The sequence below is a fragment of the Arachis ipaensis genome, chromosome B5, assembly GCF_059453495.1.
Source record: "Arachis ipaensis isolate K30076 ecotype BB chromosome B5, ASM5945349v1, whole genome shotgun sequence".
Classification (NCBI taxonomy): domain Eukaryota; kingdom Viridiplantae; phylum Streptophyta; class Magnoliopsida; order Fabales; family Fabaceae; genus Arachis; species Arachis ipaensis.
Genome location: NC_142440.1, coordinates 72,705,791 through 72,729,596, shown reverse-complemented (window position 1 = coordinate 72,729,596; position 23,806 = coordinate 72,705,791). Strand labels below are relative to the sequence as shown.

Genomic DNA, 23,806 nt, shown 5'->3' with positions numbered 1-23,806 from the left:
AATCCATGAGAGAAGACCGTCGATAAATTCAAATTTGGAATTCAAATTATTGGTGAACTTAGTTGGTATCACGTAGACGAGCAACTTACGTGCGCGTGTTAATCATGCAAAACTTTTTTTTATAAATTAAGAATTAATAGTCAAATTAGTCTCTAAAATATAGATCGATCATCAAATTTGTCCTTCAATAGATTTTTCAATTAAATTAGTGTCAAAAGATTTAAACAAAGGATAACGATGATATTTGCGATGATGTCAACAAAGGAGCAAGGTAGAACAAAGACTTCAGCTTGAATCTCGTGTCTTGAACGAACAATGGTGTGTCTAATTCGTCAAAAAAGTTCATGAACCGCCTTAACTTGAGGTAAAACGCTACCAAGTGAAGCTATTGTTTTCGAAAACAGTGTCTCATCAAAATTGTTAGGGACTAAAAATTCATGCTCCTTTTCGTCTCTTAACAGTGGATGATTTTCTTGACATGGTATGTTAAATTTCCTCCTTTATGATGTCAATTGTTTTGTTTGTCTTTTTTACTTGCACATTATTTTTTTTTATTGCCCTTAAAAATATGATTAATTGCTATGAATTTTACAATTTGACAAACTAAAAACCATGAATGAGGATTCTTTTGTTATAATTTATGAAAGAAGAGGAAAATCATGACTCATCATGTAGGCTTAATTTGGAAGAGGCTCTCAATGATATAAATTATTATGATTCATATTGTCTCTTGATTTATGTATTTTTGACAGTCCTATGAAAAATATTTAAAGATTCATAGCAAATATAAAAAATAATTGGTTTTTACTATATGGTGAAAAGTTTAAAAATGACAAAAGGAGATTAATAATTTATGAAGGTTGAGGAGATATTCTTGATGTGTCACTGTCAATTGTTAACTGAGAATATTAATTCATTAACGAAAGGATAAATGCAATTAGTTTTAAATTTTTTATAGATTAATTTGATTAAATAATTATTTGAGACTGAATTCGACGAACAAATCATCTTTTAGTGATTAATTTTACCATTAATCCTATAAATTAAATAAATAGTCAATTGTAAAATGGTTGAAATGTATTCACAAAATACATTTATTACAAATTTATTTCTTTCAGAAGCATATATAATTTACATTGCATGTTACGAGTATGTTTTTTTTCCTTATCATTTTAATTTCATTTTTATATTCACGTTTCTTTTAATGTTCAAATCTTTGTCCGATCCAGTCATATGTAATTTTTTTATTTTTAAAAAAAGGAAAGAAAATACATCCTTATTAATACTTTAGAATTTTGCATAGTTTAAGTTTTTTTTGGAATAAATCTATTTGTCTAACTTTAGAATAAATACTTGATAGATATAGTTGGATTCGATTACTATCCCCTTCGACATATCGCTATTGATCCTTGTGCTATATATATATATTTTTTAATGTATTTCTTTAATTGATACTTATCATAAGATGTATGTCTAATTATTCACCTAGACGTTAGATCTTTTTCTTTATAACAGATTAGATAATTCTGCACAACTTCCAATTTTAGATACTATAATATGTAAAATTTATTCACGCTATACATTTACGTATACAATATTTAAAGATTTTCATTATTCACTATTTGATATTTATATATAAAAAAATAATATTCGGAATATGTTCTGATTTTAAATTTTTTAGAAAATTTTTATTAGTTTGATCTTTCAGGAAGTAATTTTAACAAAAGAGTCTTTAATAATATTTGATAATTTACCTTTAAATTTTAGATCCATTCAAATTTTAAAATGATCAATATTTTAAAATTTGTAAGAATAATTAGTACATATTGAATATATGAAGATGGTTTCAAAAAATGATTAGATTGTTTTCTTTAGAAAGATATATATTTATTTTTATATTTGGTTGTATAGGATTGATGACAATATTTTCTCAAAATATAATGAAACCAATAAATTTTTTAATTAAGAATAATAAAAAAATTTTAAATTTCTTGAACAAGAAAATTAAAAGCATACTTTTTATTTTCTTTTGTTGCACACTTCAAAACAATTGGTTAGTATTCATATATTATGGGTAGTAATCAAAAGTCACATAATTATTTAATGGTTATGACTTTTTCAACGAATTTTAAATTTAACAAACATGTCTTATCAATGTACATGTTTCATTTATGAAATACACTCAAAAGATATTTTTTTGTCAAACAATACAATAATTCAACACAAAGTATTACCGTTATTATTTATACCATGCTAAACGGTTAATAACTGTTAATTATTTTATTATTATCAAAAATAATATTAATAATAATAATATTATAAATTTGTAAATACCTTTTAATCTCTATTATTTTACAAAATTTAAATATTATATAAGTATATACATAAAAAAATGTGTCATTGAGATTAAATATTCTTTTAGTGTAAATTTTAAAATTCTAACGAAATAATAAGTGTCTAATCGATTAAATCTATATTCTATAGTACATGATTATAAGTTAATTATGTTCAACCAATTTAAAAAAAAATAATTTTGTTATGTCTTTTATTTTATTTAATTATATATGCAATAAAATGTAAATTGGTCTTTGTGCTTCCATCTATTTTTTTTGGTTTTCCACGGTATCCCACAACCCGATAGGACAAGGACTAATCTATCGCGGTACTGAATTTCATTTAAGGGTTTGCCGCTGGCCAATAGATTGCTGCATGTACAAGGCGCGATTCGAACCCCGACACTCCATCTATATCTTTTATTAATAGTTAGAATAGAAATAATATTCTCACATATTCTCGGACACTTCTCTGTTTCATTTGATGATAAAAAAGTATATGTTAATATCGAAAATAAAAAACATTGTAAAAAATACAAAAATGATAAATTTTGAGACAAAAATCTATTAAAAATATAAATAATTATATATCTTCTCTTGTTAATTTAAATTTTTAGAATAAATATGATTTTATAATAACACCAAATTTAAAAGAGGCATTTATTACATATAAAAGATACAAGTAGAAAATAGGAAAAGTTTCAAATTTAATACACTATTATAACATACATTAGATCTCACTTTTTACTTGTCTATAACTAAAAATATAAAATGACATTTTTCTCAATTTAATACACTATATCATTGTATATACATCAATTGGATCTCATTTGCTAACGTTCAAATAGCACATTAGTTCCGAAAGATTTATATAACCGAAGAACTTCACTTAGAATCAATAAGATGTATCAAAATTAGATCTCATTTATTTTTACTTGAGCTCACTATAACATCTAAGGACACCATAAAATCCTAAAAACTATGATGGAGCTTGTAAGAAAAAATATTAAAATAATCTCCTGCAATATCATCACCCAACAATGCAGAGGTTTGTTTTCATCATTGTAATTATGAACTCTCAGAATTGGTTATTATTAAAAACATATAGCAACAATAAAAACAAAAATAATCTAATCCTTTGGTACTTTATTAACTTGATATGATGATCAATTTGAAGATCATTATAGTTGAAAATTATATATGTAGGTAGGGCAGTGAATGACGATAGAAACAAACATCTAACATGGTGATCAATATTTTTTCACATGAACTCTTGATGATCTCCCTAGAACGGTTTGTATTTATATATACATTTCGTATTAAACATATTGTGTTTTCATCTAAAGTAATTGTGTAGAGATGCATGAACGTATATTGATGATAAGATTTAAATATTAATGCATTCACATATTAAATTAATAAAATTAGATGCTTCTGATATTATATATATTCTCATAATTATTGAGAAGATTACTAATTTGGAAGCACATTAAATACTTGACCATGAATATTGACTTTATTTTACATATTATTATCAATGAAATAGAATATTATTTAAAGACAATAAAAAATCAGTTTAAATAGTCTAAAATTATTTTATTTAATATTTTATTAATTATTATTAGAATAATTGTATAATTTTAGATATAATAAATATATAATTATAAAATTATTTTTATAAAATTATTAAGGTTATGTTATATAAAATAATTATAATAAATTATTAAAAAAACTCTAAACAGGATTTCATAATTATTTTAAAAGATAATGAGACTCCTAATAAAAATAAATTCTTTTTTTTTAATTTTTGATCTTTTACTCTGTGAGATTACTTAGTGTAAAACCCGGTTAATTAACGACTAATTAACCCATAAATGAGAATTTATTCTAGAAAGCCAAAAATGTAATTTTTATGGCTAAAGATGATAGAGGAGATTGAGACGAGAATTTCGGTACCAATTTTATAGAAATCGGACTAAGCTTGGACCGAACGGGCCAAACCGGGCCAACCGGACCCAAAGTGGGCCCTTAGCCCAACTAAACTAAGCCAAAACCCTAGTTTTCAGCACTCTCTCTCCTCATTTGTTACACACACACGCTGAAATGGAGTAAGGGAGGGGAAGAACACTCTCTCAAACTTCTATCTCTCACTTGATCTTCAAACCACCATAACTTTTGATCTAGAGCTCCGATCGCTGCACCGTTTATGGCCACGCGTTCATCACGGAGAGCTCTACAAAACCCATACAATCAATCTTGAGTTAAGCCATGTTTTACTCTTCGAGTTTCCAGCCTTGATTTCGAGTTTTATGAGCAAAAATATTGAGATTTTGGGCTCTTTGATGTTATAGGACCCAACTCTCTTGAAGGAGAAGGTTAATCTTGTCTTCTTGGACCTTGGATGTGGTAAGATTCTCAACTCTAGTGTAATTTATTGTTCTATGATGTTTGGGTATTGAGATGTTGTGTATCGGTATGATGATTGTAGCTTAGGTTGTGTATATGTGAATATTGGGGCTTAATTGAGACCTTGGAAAGCTTGAAAAAGGATTTTTGGTGGTAAAAATATGTTCTTGGAGGGGTTGAGACCTAGAGGACTTGTGGACAAGTGGTTTGGAAGTGCTCTGGTTGAGCTTGGAAAATCGGCTAAGGTATGGTCTCGGTTTCTCGTATCTAATATGTAATGTGGTAGGAAATACTTAGGCTAGAGGCCCTAAGATAGGCATTGAATTGATGATGTTGTTGAATGGTTGAGATATATGATGTGATCATATATGTGATTATGAATATTGATGCCTTGATTGTGTGATATATGAGAAACTGCATGTTGTGATATATGCTTGATGAATGATTGAGGTTGAATTGGTGGGTGGTACCATGTTGATGGTGAGTATGATAATGATTATGTATAATGATGTTTGATTTGGAAATGGTATTATCGAAAATTGGGATGAGGGAGGATGTGTGATATGATATTGTGTTTGCCCTGTAGCCATTTGAATGAGAAGTGTTAAAATGGTTGGACGGTGATTTTGGAAATTTTGGTAAAGTGTCAATGTGTGAGTTGAGGATGGCTTGATGTTGATTTTGGTACATTTTGATTGATTTAGAAAAAGGAGAAATTGGCATGTTTTGGTTGATTTTAAAAAGAGTTGAAAATGGTTTGTTTTGAAAATGGCACCTTGTGGTTTTGTATGAAAACATGGTTTTCGGACATGTTTTGACGGGACATAACTTGGACTACGGATCCCCTTTGTACCAAACTTGTTTAGAAATGAAATTGGATCCGGGATGTTCACGTCGCTGGAAGAACGGGCGGAAAACGATTTAAAATGAGAAAGTTATGTCCGTCGGAAGATTGGGGGTTGAATCTGTGAATTCTGCAGCTTTTAACTTAGAAAATTTTTAGCAGAATGACCCTCCGCGCGTAGGCGCACTTGGCGCGTACGCGCCGTTCTTCAAGAAAGCACCATCCACGCGTGCGCGTGGTGTGCACGGGCGCGTCGATGCGCTGCACCAAAAGTCCAGTTATTTTCCCGAGAGTTGTACCAGAGTTGTGCCAGTTTTGTGCCTGGGGCGCAAGAGCACCCACGCGTACACGTGGCTGACGCTTGCGCGTCGTTTGGCTATTTTTCAATCCGCGCGTCCGCGCGTATGACACTTGCGCGTCGATGAGTTTTGTGGCCATCCACGCGTGCGCGTGGAGTGCGCATACGCGTGGCCCTGTTTTTCATCCCAAAGTTGATTTTTGAGTTTTAAAGGCCAAATTTCATACTTCTAAGCCTCCGATCTCACCACTTATGTCTTAAATTATTATGATATGCCTAGCAATGAGACAAGGAGCTAGTGAATGTGGTAACTTGCGAGTGAAGCAAGGAAAAAATAAATGATCAATGAGGATCAAAGATGATTATGTGAGATGCGGAGGATGGCGGTGGAAGTGCTTGTTATGCCATGGGCCGAAGGGCCGTAATTGTTAATGAATTGGCTGGTTATGGATTTAACCATGAGCCGGATGGCTGGATCATTGCCGTGTTATGGTGGAGCCATGATTATGGCTAAGTATAAATGCATATATGCTGTTGAATGAATTGTGAATGTTTTCACTTCCACTATCGGAGATGAGGGTTTCCCTGGGAGGAAGCAGTGGCTAGCCACCACGTGCTCCAGGTTGAGACTCGAAGCTCTTTTGACCCTATGTCGTCAGGGTGGTCGGGCACTGTGAAAGCCCCGGATGAGCTCACCCCCATAAATATTCACCAGTCAGGGTGATGGATATGGATCATGATTATGATTATGATTTGTTGAGTATAACTCGAGTTAGGGAGACACGACAGAGGGACAGTCCAATGGTTAGCTACCAGGACTTGTCAGGTTAGCTCTATATTCGACAGATGATATCATCAGCCACTAGGGATAGCATTCATCATATGCATACTATATGAATTGTTTGAGATTGCCTATTTGACTGCATATTACTTGCTAATTGTCTAAATGCCTTATCTGTTCCTATTTGTATATCTCTTGTTTGATTTAGCTGTGTTTGCTATATTATACTCCTGCTGGTGGTTGGGAGGTCTGAAGGAATTGGAAAGGGAAGTATTAGTTAGACTGAAGGATCTTTAGTCAGTTGCCACTTATGGTTTAGCTTGTTTATAAGCTTTGATATTATCTGGAGGAAGTCCTAGGATTGCCTTCGGCTTTCCTCTATTATTACATGTTATATATGGGGAAATGTTACCATGCTGGGGACCTCTGGTTCTCACCCATGCGGATTTTGTGGTTTTCAGATGCAGGACACGAGGCTTCTCGTTGAGGCATGCTGGAGACTTCTGGATTAGCGAAGATCCTTGTTCTCGGGACTCTGTTTTGATTTTATGATTTCTCTTAGATACTTTTATCTCTATTGAATAATACAAACTGTGATGACTCCTCTTAGAGGGGATTTTGGAGACTAGGTTCTCTATTTTTGTGTCCCTTTGGGTTTCCTTTGAGGTTTTCTTATTTTATTATATGTATATATTGCTATGCTCGGACCGGTTATCTTTGCATCCGGATTTAAGTTTTGATATTCCCATTTTTGACACTCTTTTGTATATATATAATCTCGCGTTAGCTTATCCCTGTTCGTTACGTTATCGATCGGAGTGTTGCGCTTTCGAGTTACGGTTTTTGTTTACCCCTTTTTCTACAAAGGCTCCTAGTTATAATAAATCATTCATACTACTATACGTACTAAATTTTAATTCTAGAGGTCGTAATACCTTGCCATCTCGGAATTATGACTTAAGCATAAGACTATGTATGGTAGGGTGTTACATTATGGTATCAGAGCAGTTCGTTCCTGTAGAGCCCGAGGGACGGACTGACTATGCTTCTGTGCATTCTCTGTATGTGTGTTATATGCTGTTAGTATATCTACTTGATATAGTTGGCATAAACATTCATGAGCATGCATTTGGGACTTTGAAGCACTAAACTTCCGATATTGAGACTGATCAACTTAATATCGATTGTTTGGTGTGTATAGGAACCAGATGGTGCCTCGTGGACGCGGTAGAGGCCGTGGGAGAGGTCATACGAACGCTCGTGCGCCAGAGATTAACCCTAATAACCTGGTGAACTTTTGACTGTGTTGGAGAACATGGCTGCTGCTATGCAAGCCACTGCTGAGGCTCTTGGTCAACAGATGAACAACCATGGTAATGACGGAGGTGGAGTTCAGGGCCCGATGACACTGGTAAACTTTTTGAAGGTTAATCCACCTAAGTTCAAGGGAACCACTAGCCCGACTGAGGCCGATACATGGTTTCAGGCCATGGAACGAGCACTGCAAGCGCAGGTGGTACCTGAAGGGCAGCGTGTGGAGTTTACTACCTATTTGCTCACTGGGGAAGTGTCGCATTGGTGGCAAGGAATCCGACACCTCCTGCAGCAGGGTGACGATTATATCACCTGGGATGTCTTCCAAGAGGAGTTCTATAAGAAGTACTTTTCGACTTCTGCTAGGACGGCCAAGGAGCTTGAATTATTGCAGCTGAAGCAGGGTACTATGTCCGTATCTGAGTATACTGACAAGTTTGAGGAGCTGTTCAGATTCTCTCGTATGTGTCAAGGGACTCCGGTGGAATATGAGGAATGGAAGTGCGTTAAGTATGAAGGAGGACTCCGGAGTGATATTTTCAGCTCAATGGGACCAATGGAGATCAGAACTTTCTTCGAGTTGGTGAACAAGTGTAGAGTTGCTGAAGAGTGCGTGAAGAAGGCGGCTGCTGAGAGAGGGAGTCACAAAGGATCATTCCCACAGAACCGAGGGAAGCAGCCTTAGAATGATCAAGCTTGTACTAGGTGTGGAAGTCACCATCCGGGAGCACCATGCAAGGCTGGATGGGGTTTGTGCTACAATTGTGGAAAGGCGGGGCATAAAGCCGCAAATTGTCCGAAGAAGCAGAAACAAGGTGCTGGGAAAGCACAACAGACTGGTCGGGTGTTCACCACTTCAGCTATAGGTGCTGAGGGATCTGAGGCACTTATCCGAGGTAACTGTGAAATAGCTGGTCAAACTTTAAATGCTTTATTTGATTCGGGAGCATCACATTCATTCATTGCATTTGAGAAAGCCCATGAGTTAGGATTGAAGATCGTAACCTTAGGTTATGACCTAAAAGTGTATAATGCTACCCATGAGGCCATGGTAACTAGGCTAGGATGCCCGAAAGTTTTGTTTAGGTTCAAGCAGCGTTATTTTGTCCATAATTTAATCTGCTTACCGATGATCGGTCTTGACCTTATCTTGGGATTGGACTGGTTATTTGAGAACCATGTCCTGCTTGATTGTTCTACAAAGTCGGTGTACTTTATGCCGGAAGATACAGGAGGACCAGTCGTGGTGAATAATTATTACTTGAATTCGATGATGGTGAACTATTCCGGAATCGAATGTTAGGGTATCCTATTGTTAACCGCGGGTGTTTCGGGTGATGATCAAAGGTTGGAAAAGATTCCGGTGGTGTGTGAGTTTCCAGAAGTGTTTTCCGATGACATTGATGAATTTTCACCTAACCGAGAGGTCGAGTTTGTTATTGAATTGGTGCCTAGGGCAGGACCAATCTCAAGTGCTCTTTATAGAATGTCACCATTAGAGATGGCCGAGCTAAAGTCTCAGTTAGAGGATTTGTTGGGTAAGAACTTTATCCGACCAAGTGTTTCCCCGTGGGGTGCTCCAGTGTTACTGGTAAAGAAGAAAGATAGGAGTATGCGGCTCTGTGTGGATTACAGGCAGCTGAACAAGGTCACGATAAAGAATAAGTACCCATTGCCGAGAATTGATGATCTCATGGATCAGTTACAAGGAGCTGGGGTTTTCCCCAAGATCAATTTGCGATCCGGTTATCACCAGATAAGGGTGAGAGGTGAGGATATCCCTAAGACCGCTTTCAGGACTCGTTATGGTCATTACGAGTACACTTTAATGTCTTTTGGGTTGACAAACGCTCCTGCAGTATTCATGGATTATATGAACAGAGTGTTCCGTCCATTTCTGGATAAATTCGTTGTTGTCTTTATTGACGACATACTAATTTATTCCAAGACTGAAGAAGAGCATGCGGAATACTTAAGGATCGTGTTGCAGATCCTAAAGGAGAAGAAACTCTATGCGAAACTGTCTAAGTGTGAGTTTTGGAAGAGTGAGGTGAAGTTTTTGGGTCACGTGGTGAGTAAGAAGGGGATAGCTGTAGATCCAGCTAAGGTGGAGGCTGTGATAGATTGGAAGCAACCAACCACAGTAACTGAGATAAGGAGTTTTCTGGGCTTAGCTGGCTATTATCAAAGGTTCATCAAAGGCTTTTCACAATTAGCCTTGCCGTTGACAAAGTTAACCCGCAAAGACACTCCGTTTGTTTGGACTCCTGAGTGCGAGGAGAGGTTTCAGGCATTGAAGAAAAAGTTGACCACTGCACCTGTGTTAGTGTTACCTGAGCCGAACGAGCCTTTTGAGGTGTACTGTGATGCCTCATTAAAGGGTCTAGGGTGCGTGCTGATGCAGCATCATAATGTGGTGGCGTATGCCTCACGACAGTTGAGACCTAATGAAGTTAGTTACCCTACGCACGATTTGAAACTCGCTGCGGTCGTGTTTTCCTTGAAGGTGTGGAGGCATTATCTCTATGGGGTTAAGTTCCAAGTCTTCTCCGATCACAAGAGCTTGAAATATCTCTTTGATCAGAAAGAGCTTAATATGAGGCAGAGAAGGTGGATGGGATTATTGAAGGACTACGATTTTGAGTTGAATTACCATCCGGGAAAGGCGAATGTAGTGGCGGATGCGTTATGTCGGAAGTCGTTATATGCGGCTTGGATGATGCTTCAAGAGGAGAAGTTGCTCAAGGGATTCGAGAGTCTAAAAATTGGTTCTAAAGAAGTATCTGGAACTTTGTGTTTGAGCCGGTTAGAAATCTCAAGTGACTTTAAATCCGAACTCCTAAAGGCCCATGAGAATGATGAAGCGTTATGGAAGGTGTTACCGGCTACTGAGCAAGGAAAACAGTGGAGAGTGTCGGAAGAAAAAGATGGGTTATGGAGATTCAAGGGTAAGATCATTGTGCCGGATATTGGCACTTTGAGGCAAGATATCTTAAAGGAGGCACACAAAAGCAGATTCTCCATTCACCCGGGAAGTACTAAGATGTACCATGATTTAAAGGCGATGTTTTGGTGGCCAGGTATGAAGAATGATGTGGCGGAATATGTTTCAAAGTGCTTAACCTGTCAAAAGGTAAAGATTGAACATCAAAGACCTTCCGGAATGTTGCAACCTTTAGAGGTTCCGCAGTGGAAGTGGGAAAGTATTGCAATGGACTTTGTGTCAGGATTGCCAAGGACTAGGACTGGTTTTGATGCTATCTGGGTGATTGTGGACCGACTGACAAAATCAGCCCAATTTTTATCCATTCGGATGACTTACACCCTTGAGGAACTAGCACGGTTGTACATAAAGGAGATTGTGAGACTTCATGGCGTACCGGCTACCATAATCTCTGATAGAGATCCTCGCTTCACTTCGAGGTTTTGGGGTGCATTTCAGAAAGCTTTCGGAACCCGACTAAGCTTGAGTATGGCTTACCATCCTCAAACAGATGGTCAATCTGAGAGGACGATCCAAACACTAGAAGATATGTTGAGAGCTTGTGTTCTGGACCAGCCGGCAAGTTGGGATCGATATATGCCGTTAGTGGAGTTTGCATACAATAATAGTTACCATGCGAGTATCGGAATGGCTTCGTATGAGGCTTTGTATGAGAGAAAATGTCAATCTCCGCTATGTTGGTATGAAACTGGAGATAAAGACTTGTTGGGGCCAGAGATGATAGCTGAGACCACTGAACAAGTCAAAAAAATTCGAGATAGGATGCTTACGGCGCAGAGTCGCCAGAAGAGTTACGCCGATCAGAGGCGGAAGCCCTTGGAATTTGAGGAAGGAGATCATGTTTTCCTTAAGGTTACTCCAACCACGGGAGTAGGTAGGGCGATTAAAGCAAAGAAGTTGAATCTTCGGTACATCGATCCATTTCAGATCCTGGAAAGGGTTGGACCGGTGGCATATCGGATGGCTCTACCACCTCATCTTTCGAACCTGCACGACGTGTTTCATGTGTCGCAGCTTCGGAAGTACACTCCTGATACTAGCCATGTGTTAGAACCTGAATCGGTTCAGTTAAGGGAAGATTTGACACTTCCAGTGGCTCCAGTCAGAATTGATGATACTAGTATCAAACGGTTGCGTGGAAAAGAGGTTTCATTAGTCAAAGTGGCATGGATTCGAGGCGGTGTTGAGGAACGCACTTGGGAACTTGAGTCGGAGATGCGATCGGATTATCCACACTTATTCTCAGGTAATTGAATTTGAATTTTGTGGGCAAAATTCCCAATTAGGTGGGTAGAATGTAAAACCCAGTTAATTAACGACTAATTAACCCATAAATGAGAATTTATTCTAGAAAGCCAAAAATGTGATTTTTATGGCTAAAGATGATAGAGGAGATTGAGACGAGAATTTCGGTACCAATTTTATAGAAATCAGACCAAGATTGGACCGAACGGGCCAAACCGGGCCAACCGGACCCAAAGTGGGCCCTTGGCCCAACTAAACTAAGCCAAAACCCTAGTTTTCAGCACTCTCTCTCCTCATTTGTTACACACACATGCTGAAATGGAGTAAGGGAGGGGAAGAACACTCTCTCAAACTTCTATCTCTCACTTGATCTTCAAACCACCATAACTTTTGATCTAGAGCTTCGATTGCTGCACCGTTTGTGGACACGCGTTCATCGCGGAGAGCTCTACAAAACCCATACAATCAATCTTAAGGTAAGCCACGTTTTGCTCTTCAAATTTCTAGCCTTGATTTCGAGTTTCATGAGCAAAAATGTTGAGATTTTGGGCTTTTTGATGTTATAGGACCCAACTCTCTTGAAGGAGAAGGTTAATCTTGTCTCCTTGGACCTTGGGTGTGGTAAGATTCTCAGCCCTAGTATAATTTGTTGTTCTATGATGTTTGGGTATTGAGATGTTGTGTATGGGTATGATAAGTGTGGCTTAGGTTGTGTATATGTGAATATTGGGGCTTGATTGAGACCTTGGAAAGCATGAAAAGGGATTTTTGGTGGTAAAAATATGTTCTTGGAGGTGTTGAGACCTAGAGGACTTGTGGACAAGTGGTTTGGAAGTGCTCCGGTTGAGCTTGGAAAATCGGCTAAGGTATGGTCTCGATTTCTCGTATCTAATATGTAATGTGGTAGTAAATACTTAGGCTAGAGGCCCTAAGATAGGCATTGAATTGATGATGTTGTTGAATGGTTGAGATATATGATGTGATCATATATGTGATTATGAATATTGATGCCTTGATTGTGTGATATATGAGAAACTGCATGTTGTGATATATGCTTGATGAATGATTGAGGTTGAATTGGTGGGTGGTACCATGTTGATGGTGAGTATGATGATGATTATGTATAATGATGTTTGATTTGGAAATGGTATTATCGGAAATTGGGATGAGGAAGGATGTGTGATATGATATTATGTTTGCCCTGTAGCCATTTGATTGAGAAGTGTTAAAATGGTTGGATGGTGGTTTTGGGAATTTTGGTAAAGTGTCAATATATGAGTTGAGGATGGCTTGATGTTGATTTTGGTACATTTTGATTGATTTCGAAAAAGGCGAAATTGGCATGTTTTGGTTGATTTTGAAAAGAGTTGAAAATGGTTTGTTTTGAAAATGGCACCTTGTGTTTTTGTATGAAAACATGATTTTCGGGCATGTTTTGACGGGACATAACTTGGACTACGGATCCCCTTTGTACCAAACTTGTTTAGAAATGAAATTGGATCCGGGATGTTCACGCCGCTGGAAGAACGGGCGGAAAACGATTTAAAATGAGAAAGTTATGTCCGTCAGAAGATTGGGGGTTGAATCTATGAATTCTGCAGCTTTTAACTTAAAAATTTTTTAGCAGAATGACCTTCCGCGCGTAGGCGCACTTGGCGCGTACCCGCCGTTCTTCAAGAAAGCACCATCCACGCGTGCGCGTGGTGTGCACGGGCTCGTCGATGCGCTGCACCAAATGCCCAGCTATTTTCCCGAGAGTTGTGCCAGTTTTGTGCCTGGGGCGCAAGAGCACCCACGCGTACGCGTGGCTGATGCTTGCGCGTCGTTTGGCTATTTTTCAATCCACGCGTCCGCGCGTATGACGCTTGCGCGTCAATGAGTTTTGTGGCCATCCACGCGTGCGCGTGGAGTGCGCATACGCGTGGCCCTGTTTTCATCCCAAAGTTGATTTTTGAGTTTTAAAGGCCAAATTTCATACTTCTAAGCCTCCGATCTCACCACTTATGTCTTAAATTATTATGATATGCCTAGCAATGAGACAAGGAGCTAGTGAATGTGGTAACTTGCGAGTGAAGCAAGGAAAAAATGAATGATCAATGAGGATCAAAGATGATTATGTGAGATGCGGAGGATGGCGTTGGAAGTGCTTGTTATGCCATGGGCCGAAGGGCCGTAATTGTTAATGAATTGGCTGGTTATGGATTTAACCGTGAGCCGGATGGCTGGATAATTGCCGTGTTACGGTGGAGCCATGATTATGGCTAAGTATAAATGCATATATGCTGTTGAATGAATTGTGAATGTTTGCACTTCCACTATCGGAGATGAGGGTTTCCCTGGGAGGAAGCAGTGGCTAGCCACCACGTGCTCCAGGTTGAGACTTAAAGCTCTTTTGACCCTATGTCGTCAGGGTGGTCGGGCTCTGTGAAAGCCCCGGATGAGCTTACCCCCATATATATTCACCAGTCAGGGTGATGGATATGGATCATGATTATGATCACGATTTGTTGAGTATAACTCGAGTTGGGGAGACACGACAGAGGGACAGTCTAATGGTTAGCTACCAGGACTTGTCGGGTTGGCTCTATAACCGACAGATGATATCATCAGCCACTAGGGACAGGCATTCATCATATGCATACTATATGAATTGTTTGAGATTGCCTATTTGACTGCATATTACTTGCTAATTGTCTAAATGCCTTATCTGTTCCTATTTGTATATCTCTTGTTTGATTTAGCTGTGTTTGCTACATTATACTCCTGCTGGTGGTTGGGAGTTCTGAAGGAATTGGAAAGGGAAGTATTAGTTAGACTAAAGGATCTTTAGTCAGTTGCCACTTATGGTTTAGCTTGTTTATAAGATTTGATATTATCTGGAGGAAGTCCTAGGATTGCCTTCGGCTTTCCTCTATTATTACATGTTATATATGGGGAACTGTTACCATGCTGGGCACCTCTGGTTCTCACCCATGCGGATTTTGTGGTTTTCAGATGCAGGACACGAGGCTTCTCGTTGAGGCATGCTGGAGACTTCTGGATTAGCGAAGATCTTTGTTCTCGGGACTCTGTTTTGATTTTATGATTTCTCTTAGATACTTTTATCTCCATTGAATAATACAAACTGTGATGACTCCTCTTAGAGGGGATTTTGGAGACTAGGTTCTCTGTTTTTGTGTCCCTTTGGGTTTCCTTTGGGGTTTCCTTATTTTATTATATGTATATATTGCTATGCTCGGACCGGTTATCTTCGCATCTGGATTTGAGTTTTGATATTCCTGTTGTTGACACTCTTTTGTATATATATAATCTCGCGTTAGCTTATCCCTGTTCGTTACGTTATCGATCGGAGTGTTGTGCTTTCGAGTTACGGTTTTTGTTTACCCCTTTTTCTACAAAGGCTCCTAGTTATAATAAATCATTCATACTACTATACATACTAAATTTTAATTCTAGAGGTCGTAATACCTTGCCATCTCGAAATTATGACTTAAGCATAAGACTCTGTATGGTAGGGTGTTATACTTAGTCCTTTTGTAAATGACCTTTTTCTAAGTTTAACAGAGAGGTATGTGGCACAATAAACTACTGATATGTCTATTAAGTACCAGTTTAGATTAATAGATTTTTTTGGAATCTTATTATATGTCTTTAGAGATAATTATATCAGTGATATTTAGAATTTTTTATCTTTTATATTTTTATATATATTGATTAAATTTATTGTGTAAAAATTGAAAAATATTACTAATTTTTAATTTTTATTTATAAAAATTAAATAAAATATATATCGTTTCAATCTTTTCACTCTAATTTAGAAAAATCATTAGCATATTATATTATTAGGATTACGTTAAGTCTTAAGTATATTTAATTTAAATTGAATATCATAATTCACATAAAACTCATTTATTATTAACTATTGACTGAATTATTAAAATAAGCGTATATTCTATTTTATAAAAAATATTAAAAAAATTGACATAAAATTTATCTAAAATTAATATAATAAATAAGAATATAAATAATTATTTATCGTATAATTTCCATTTTCATAAAAGTATAAAACGTCAAAAATACTTATGTGATTCTAGAATATATATATTTTTTTACCAAAAATAGGAGACTCGAACACGCAACCTCTTAATTGAGTATGGGGAGACTATGCCATTTGAGCTATTATTCATTGGCTTAAAATTTGAAAAGATAGGAGACTCGAACCCGCAACCTCTTAATTGAGTATGGGGAGTCTATGCCATTTGAACTATTACTCATTGGCCTAGAATATATTTTATGTGTGTTGTAAAAGCTTATTTTTATTTAAATTTTAACTATGTGTAAGATTGGTAAAATGTATAATTATTTTATTTGTTAAAAATACCATACAGATCTATTGTGCAATAATATATGATAGAGAAATAATTCAGAGTGAATATTCATTATGATTCAGACAATTTTTTCGAAGAATTACTAGCTTTTAATAAAAAAATTCCGTTCCTTGATTTTTAATTTTATAAGTCTGGTTAGTCCTTTTGTCAATAATTTCTTTTTAAAATTAATGGAGCATAGTTACGTAACATGTTAAATTACTAATCTTTTTATTAGTTGCTAGCTTGAATTGATAGATTTTTTTTTTTATTAAAAGTCTCGTTATTTTTTGGATAATTGACATAGAACGTTTAATTTTTTTTTATTTTTTGTTATCTTTTTCATATATTAGATTTGTTGTATAAAAATTACATAAAAAATATATATATTAATAAAAATAATATTATTAGTTGTTATCACTCTTATCTATTTATTATTAATTATTTTAAAATATTAAACTTTGAATCCTTAATGTTATATATACTTAGTTCCTTGACATATCATTGTCTCTGGATATATTTTCTTACAAACAAGAATTCCATGTTCCTTTTCGATTTGGACCAAAAATATTAGCAGAATACCAATCATTCTGCTTAGATTAGAACTGAAAAAAATAATGAAAATTGAATAAATAATTTATGATAAGTTGTTCTGAGGATTAAATTATAATAGTGATATATAAATAAATAAGTCGATATGCATCAAAAACTCTGTACAAAAAATAAAAGGAAAAGCAAACAAACAAAATAAAATTAAATCACCAAAGGAAATATAGACAAAATGCTGTATAGTCTAAGCAACGGAAAAAAAACTGAAATTAACATAGTATTAAACAAGAAAAAAGTATGAAAAAATGCCTCCAACATTTTAAAGAAATTTTTAATTTTGCTCTCAAAACTTTAAACCGTTTTAATTACTTTTGTCTTCGACATTTTCAAACAATTTCAATTTTGCCCTTCCTTTTATTAAAACCTTTAATGTTTTTAACAATCATTGGTTGAAACTTCTAACAAACTTGACGTTTTTGTTACCTATATATTTCTACTTTTCTTATATATAATGAAGATTTAAAGAGGTTTGCTGTTTGATTATTTTTATCAATTTAATTTTTTAATCTATCTTTTGAAAATTTTTTGTCGTTTTTATCTTTTATAATTATTTTTATCAGCTCTTTTTGGATAGTTTCTCTAAGTTTTTTTTTTTATTTATTCTTTCAAAAATGATATATTTCCAAGCCAAGTTGAGCCAAGTTCCAAAAAAAGGCACCGACTCAAAATATGAATATGATTTTTTCTTAAAAAAAAAAATTTATGTTGTGAAATAAATAATTAAGATATGGTAAATATAAATAACACTACAAGAAAAATACTCATTCAACTACATTTTTTTAAGCTATATCTGTAAAGTGTAGTCTACGTTTTTTTGTAAGGTGTCTTTTTATAAGAGAATAGGAAACACTATTGAGGCATCACTTTAAAAGTGTCTCCTTAAATATTTTAAATATCACTTATAAAGCGTAGCCTTTATCTAAATAGCTATGGAGACACTTTTTACACCAAAAAAAATGTTTTTAAAAAATAACCCATTTATTACGTTTTGGGTGCGCTTCTAAAGCGCTGTCTAATCTATGTAAGACTACTAAATCCCTCAAAACTTGGTAATTCTTTTTTTGAGTAAACACCCAATTCGGTCCTTGTCCATTTTCACGAAGGACAAAGCGATCCCTGTCCAAAATAAAGGGACACTTCGACCCTCAACCTTTTTATTTTGGGATAATACAGTCCCTCTGTTAAAAAATTCATTAAATAATAATAAAAATTAGTTTTGTGGGGTTTTATTTGTATTTTGTGGAGGTTTTAAACCTCCACAAACTATTAATAACTTTGTTTTTAAAAAATTTCTTCATCAATGGTGGTTAAGTGAAGAAAAACCATTGATAAAAATGATGCCACAAAAAAAAATAATTATAGTACAATACCTTTTAAAGGAAAAAAATAACATCGAATAACAAATGAAAGAAGAGAACTTTAATGTTGATAATATTGGTATTGGTAATGATGACGGTAGAGGAGATAATGATGATGATAAAGTATGGTTACACAATAAAAATAATAGAAGTAGGAATGATAATAATGAGGATGAAAAAGATAATGGTAGTAATTTGTTATATTGTTGAAAAGATTTTTGTGGAGGTTTAAAACTCCCCATAAAATACAAATAAAACTCCCACAAACCAAATTTTTATTATTATTTAATGAATTTTTTAATAGAGAGACTATATTGTCCCAAAATAAAAAGGTTGAGGGTCGAAGTGTCCTTTTTTTTGGACTGTCTTTTGTGAAAATGGACAAGGACCAAATTGAAGGACCAAATTGGGTCTTTTTTTTTTTTTTTTTTCATTTTCACCAATACACCAACACAAAACGTAACAGAAGTGCTTCACTCGAGAGCCCCAACTCGTCACCACCAACACTTCGTCACTTATCTAATCAAACCTCAACTACGTTCTGCCGTCGCACCATCCACTACTCGAGAACCATCAGTGTCGCCACTCCTCTTCCACACTCACCGCTCCTCTTCCCCACTCGACGCTAACCACTCGAGAGCCATCAGTCGTCTTCGCGGCGTGCTCACATCGGTCGTCAGCATCGTCCTCTGATCCCGTCGCTCACCATCGTGGTGGAGAAGGTATGTATTCACCCCATTTTGTTCTAAAATTCCCGAGGGTTAGGATTCCGACTTTAGGGTTTTCAATTTGGGAGTTTGGGTAAGTTGCGGCGCGAGTGAACTCTCGTACCCTCATTTCTCCTTTTAAGAATTTTATTGTAACTTCTATGATGATTGATACTGTTGGTACCAAATGTTCAGAAACTGATGACAGGAGAGGACCATCATTAAGAGCTAAGACTGCAGGAAGTAATCACAAGAACAAGAACAAGAATAAAGCTAAGGTGGGGTTGGCAAGACGAAGCAATCACAAGAACAATTCTTTTGAAAAATGTTTCATCCATCTCAGGTAATGTTCCTGAAACCTAAACTAGAAGCTTAGTAAAAACAGAAACAAGCATTCCTTTAAAGCTTTCGTGCCTTGGTGTGATATAAGATTTTTTTATAAATGCTCATAAAGAAGACAGTTCTTTAAAACATTATATTCTTCATAAATGAGGTTAAATAACCAGCAACAATAAGTACTGAAATGTGCCGGCTGTATAGATAGGGAAGAAGATTCTAACAAGCAAAAGAGATTAAGATAATAATGGATTCTATAGTAAAAACACTATAGATACAATCGATAAACTGAAATTGAAAATAGACTGAAAATCAGGTACCTGACTAGTGGATATGCATCAATGTGTTTCTCAAGATCAAATGTACTCTCCTTGTTTTCTCCTTTATCTTCACCATTTAGGACAATCTCTTTTAATTCAGCTAGTTCTTTGGCCACTGAATGGTTCTGTGAAAAATCATAATTCAAGATGAATAATATGAACTTAGCTATTCTTCAATTGGGACAAGGTTTGAAGGCTTATGCTTATATCTTGAGTGCTATCCATTTCTATAAACACAGCCTGCAGATTCCCATAGATTTCTGATTTGTTGGCTTTCTGCTTTATGCTTTTTTTTGGCACTTTTAACCATCTTTCTTCTTATCAACTACAATTAAAAATTTTAATATCAAATCTCATATTCATTAATAAGACTTGCTGCTACCGATTCCAAATTCCAATGCTCATTTACCTACCTGTTTCTTGAGAACAGCCAGGCTCTTGGTGTGCAAGAGTGAAGAAAATTCCTCAGTGAACTAATAAAGCCACTAAATCAAACTTTGGGCCTTCTTAATTAGTAATAATAAGAGTATTTTTCACGCGGTTAATGAGATCGGTTTGAAATTATAAACCACCGTGAGAAGCATGAGTTTCTTGCCAAACTTAAACCCTTCATAATTTAATTTTTTTTATCATTTTATTAGTTTGTATACCCAATTTTAGTTTTCTATATATCCAAATAATTACTATCTTTTTATTTTGCTTTACTCAATGTCTATTAAAGAGAACAAGGATTGTACTACTTAATTTGATGTCACTCTATCTAAGAATGTATAAGTAGCAGTTGCGTGTGGGGTCCAGTACCTTAGAAGGAAGGAAGGAGGGATATAGGTCCCATAGCTTTGGATCTTCAAACGTATATAAACAATTTGGGAGCTTCTAAGTTTCACCACCTCCTTCACCAGCCATAGTTAAAGCCTCTCAATCTAAAAAAAAATGGAAAAAAAAAAACAGCTTTTCAAGTTTAGTTTTTAGTTTGAATGTGTTGATAAGAGAAGAGAAAATGGAAAGTTTGGTGATGAGTGGGAAGAAGCTTTGTGTGATGGTGTTATGTTTGTACTGGGTTTATGCAGTGACAGCTTCTATTACATATGATCACAAAGCAATTGTTGTTAATGGGCAGAAAAAAATTCTGTTTTCTGGTTCTATACACTACCCCAGAAGCACACCTCAGGTACTTTCTTTCTTAATTATGTTTTTATTTTATTAATCATTCTTTTTAATTGTATTTTCTCATTGTTCATTGATGGGGGAAATGCATGTAGATGTGGCCAGAGCTTATTCAAAAAGCTAAATAGGGAGGGTTGGATGTTATTCAAACCTATGTGTTTTGGAATGGCCATGAACCTTCTCCAGGAAAAGTAATTCACTTTTCAAATAGGTACGACTTAGTTAAGTTCATCAAGGTAGTGCAGCAAGCTGGACTTTAAGTTAATCTCCGAATTGGTCCCTACATATGTTCTGAATGGAACTTTGGGTAATGATCTTCATAATTTGGCTTATAATTCAATATAATATTAGTTTCTGTTGAGGCAAGATTAGAAATTTCACTTCCTTTCTTAACAAAGTTACAGTGGAAACAAATGCTGTCAGCCTTGATTAAAATTGTTCTTCACACCTATTTCAAGCTAGTTTCTTTTCTGATTATGAACTGAATAGTAGAAAAAAATTCTGCAGTTTCATCTTTGTTTTCTTTGTGTCTGTTGTGCAGGTTGTCTCTTGGATTAATAATTGACTATTTATCGAGTAGAATAGTTGGATTGAGATTTGTAATAGTGGGATCTTCGATTCTCAATTATTCTTCTTAATGCAGATAGAAGCCAGAAGATTGTGTGTGCTATGAATTTTTAGAGCTGATGAAGGTGCCACGAGTAGAGTCAAAGTTAAGAGTATTCTCTTTCAAGATTCAATTTCTGTCTCAGGTATGGTGGTGCTTGCTATATTTTTCTATATGTTTTGTGGATTTGAACTTTTGATTCAGTTATGCTTTCTTCTTTTTGCAGGTTACAGAATTTAAGAAGAGTTTAAACGCTGTGAACTCTGCTTGTGAAGAGGTACATTGTGCATGAAACTAACAAACTGTGTTATTGGCATTTCTTGGACCTCTTGCATTTTCTCTTGGGAATAGGTCCGAAAGTCTGTCAAGCTGAAGGAGATCATGAAGAAAATTCTTTTTTTGGGTAATACATTAAATCAAGGAACAACTAGGGGTATGTACTTTTTTCTTTTAAATGTTAATGTCCTTATCATTCCCTGGGACTTCGTTCTAGCTCTCTCAATTTTCTATGTTTGGATAATCACAGGCCCTTAATTTTTCAGCAATTAAAATTTAATTTGATTCTGTTAGATCTTGTCTAACATAAACTTACAGTTTATGGATTACTATTTATTTATTTAATTTATGTAGGATCCGCAATTGGATTCAAGTTGGATAGTCTTTTAAAACTTACTGACACTCATGCTTCTAACAATAAGATGACATTGATGCACTATCTTTGCAAGGTATAATAACAATTGCACTAAAGGAATATATCATTTGATCACTTACCTTCTTTCCATTTTGCTATTTTGGCTCTAGGTTCAAGCTGATAGGTCACCTGGACTGCTTGACTTCCACTTAGACCTTGTAAGCCTGGAAGCTGCAACTAAGGTGATGATTTATGCTTGGTTGGAAAAAGAAAATTATTCAACTGCTAGTTGCTAGTTTGGTTGGTTTATTGGTTCTGTTTCACTTTGTTCCCCTGTAAAACTGAGCACATATCTCCTCCTCTGAATTCTTGCAATGATATGTGTGTGACATGAATTAAAAGTTAACTCACACTTTAGAAGTATGCTACTACTGATCAATGGTTGTTTAAGCTCTTCCTTCTCATCACTGATATTGGATCCGTGCAGCCTGTGTCAGGTGCTGAATCTATTCCAGGAAGGCAAAGTCAGTGGAAAGGATAATACAAAGACTAATGAGACTAAGGTTCGTTCACATCTAGTGGTTCAAAGAATAATCTAGGATTATTGGTTACATACTTGTATTCATTGATTTGGTAGGATGATGCAGGAAAAGATGGTACTGGTGCAAAGAATGATACAAGGAGCGATGCCCAAGCAGCTGAAAAAAGCGAGAGAGAGAAATCTAACCCAGTCACAAAGAAGGATGGAGAGAATAGCACTCCTGCAAAATCAGCTGTATGATCAATATCTTAATAGCTAGCTACTCGGGAAGTTGTTGTTTTATCTCAATGAATTGACAATGAGCTCGAGAAGCGATTCCTCCTCCGGACAATGAGTTCGAGAAGCGAATAAGACCAGAGGTGATACCTGCAAGTGAGATAGGGGTTATATTTTTGTAGAGTATTAGTAGTAAATTCTAAGTGATATCATAGTTATTTTGATATGGCTATGCTTATTTTAATATGAGATGTATGAATATTTAAAATTAATATCATTTTAGTACTTTTGGATCATTATTATAAATATATTTTGGTTACAGATAATTTTGATTATTTAAAAAAATTATTTAGTATAATTATGTATTTATTTTTATTTTATAATATTTAACTCATTTAATTAAAAATGTAGAATTATTATATATGTAATTATAGTATTAAATATTATGTTGTATTAATAATTATTAAAATATTTTATAATAATAATAATAATAATAAACGAGACCTAAGGCTACATTTATATACAGTAGCTATAGTATACAAAAAAAAAATGAGGGACCTAAGGCTACATTTATGAAAAGTAGCCATGGTATACAATGTGGCTATGCTTTACACGTGATGCAGTAGTGTTGAAAAGCGTAGCCTATTCTAGTAAAAATAGAAGCTGAAAAGTGTAGCCTTTGGTCCTGGACAACATAACTTGAAAAGCGCACCGTATTCCCA

At 35.3% G+C, this 23,806-nt stretch overlaps 1 protein-coding gene across 8 annotated transcripts; it reads left to right on the top strand.

Moving 5' to 3' along the window:
* The first annotated feature begins 18,972 nt into the window (after window positions 1-18,972).
* LOC107643586 (putative formin-like protein 15b) lies at window positions 18,973-23,410 on the top strand. Of its 8 annotated transcripts, none has more exons than XM_016347271.2 (11): window positions 19,004-19,281; window positions 19,462-19,609; window positions 20,993-21,093; window positions 21,185-21,396; window positions 21,733-21,841; window positions 21,923-21,973; window positions 22,048-22,129; window positions 22,327-22,421; window positions 22,498-22,569; window positions 22,815-22,890; window positions 22,975-23,410. In XM_016347271.2, the coding sequence occupies exons 5-10, from the start codon at window positions 21,776-21,778 to the stop codon at window positions 22,866-22,868; spliced, it is 420 nt and encodes a 139-aa protein (XP_016202757.2). In that variant the 5' UTR covers window positions 19,004-19,281; window positions 19,462-19,609; window positions 20,993-21,093; window positions 21,185-21,396; window positions 21,733-21,775; the 3' UTR covers window positions 22,869-22,890; window positions 22,975-23,410. The 8 variants fall into 8 exon arrangements, 7 of the variants coding, with proteins under 7 accessions (XP_088345035.1, XP_016202757.2, XP_088345037.1 ...); XM_088488911.1 differs by having other exon boundaries at window positions 19,013-19,281; window positions 21,185-21,300; XM_088488910.1 differs by having other exon boundaries at window positions 19,013-19,281; window positions 21,185-21,300; window positions 21,631-21,841.
* The last annotated feature ends 396 nt before the right edge of the window (window positions 23,411-23,806 follow it).

What these genes read in the sequence shown, in the direction of transcription:
- LOC107643586 (XM_088488909.1), top strand. Translation starts at nt 21,776, where the DNA reads ATGAAGGTGCCACGAGTAGAGTCAAAGTTAAGAGTATTCTCTTTCAAG. An exon ending in AGATTCAATTTCTGTCTCAG is followed by an intron (nt 21,842 to 21,922) that starts GTATGGTGGTGC and finishes TTCTTTTTGCAG; the next exon opens with GTTACAGAATTTAAGAAGAG. An exon ending in GCCTGGAAGCTGCAACTAAG is followed by an intron (nt 22,570 to 22,814) that starts GTGATGATTTAT and finishes GGATCCGTGCAG; the next exon opens with CCTGTGTCAGGTGCTGAATC.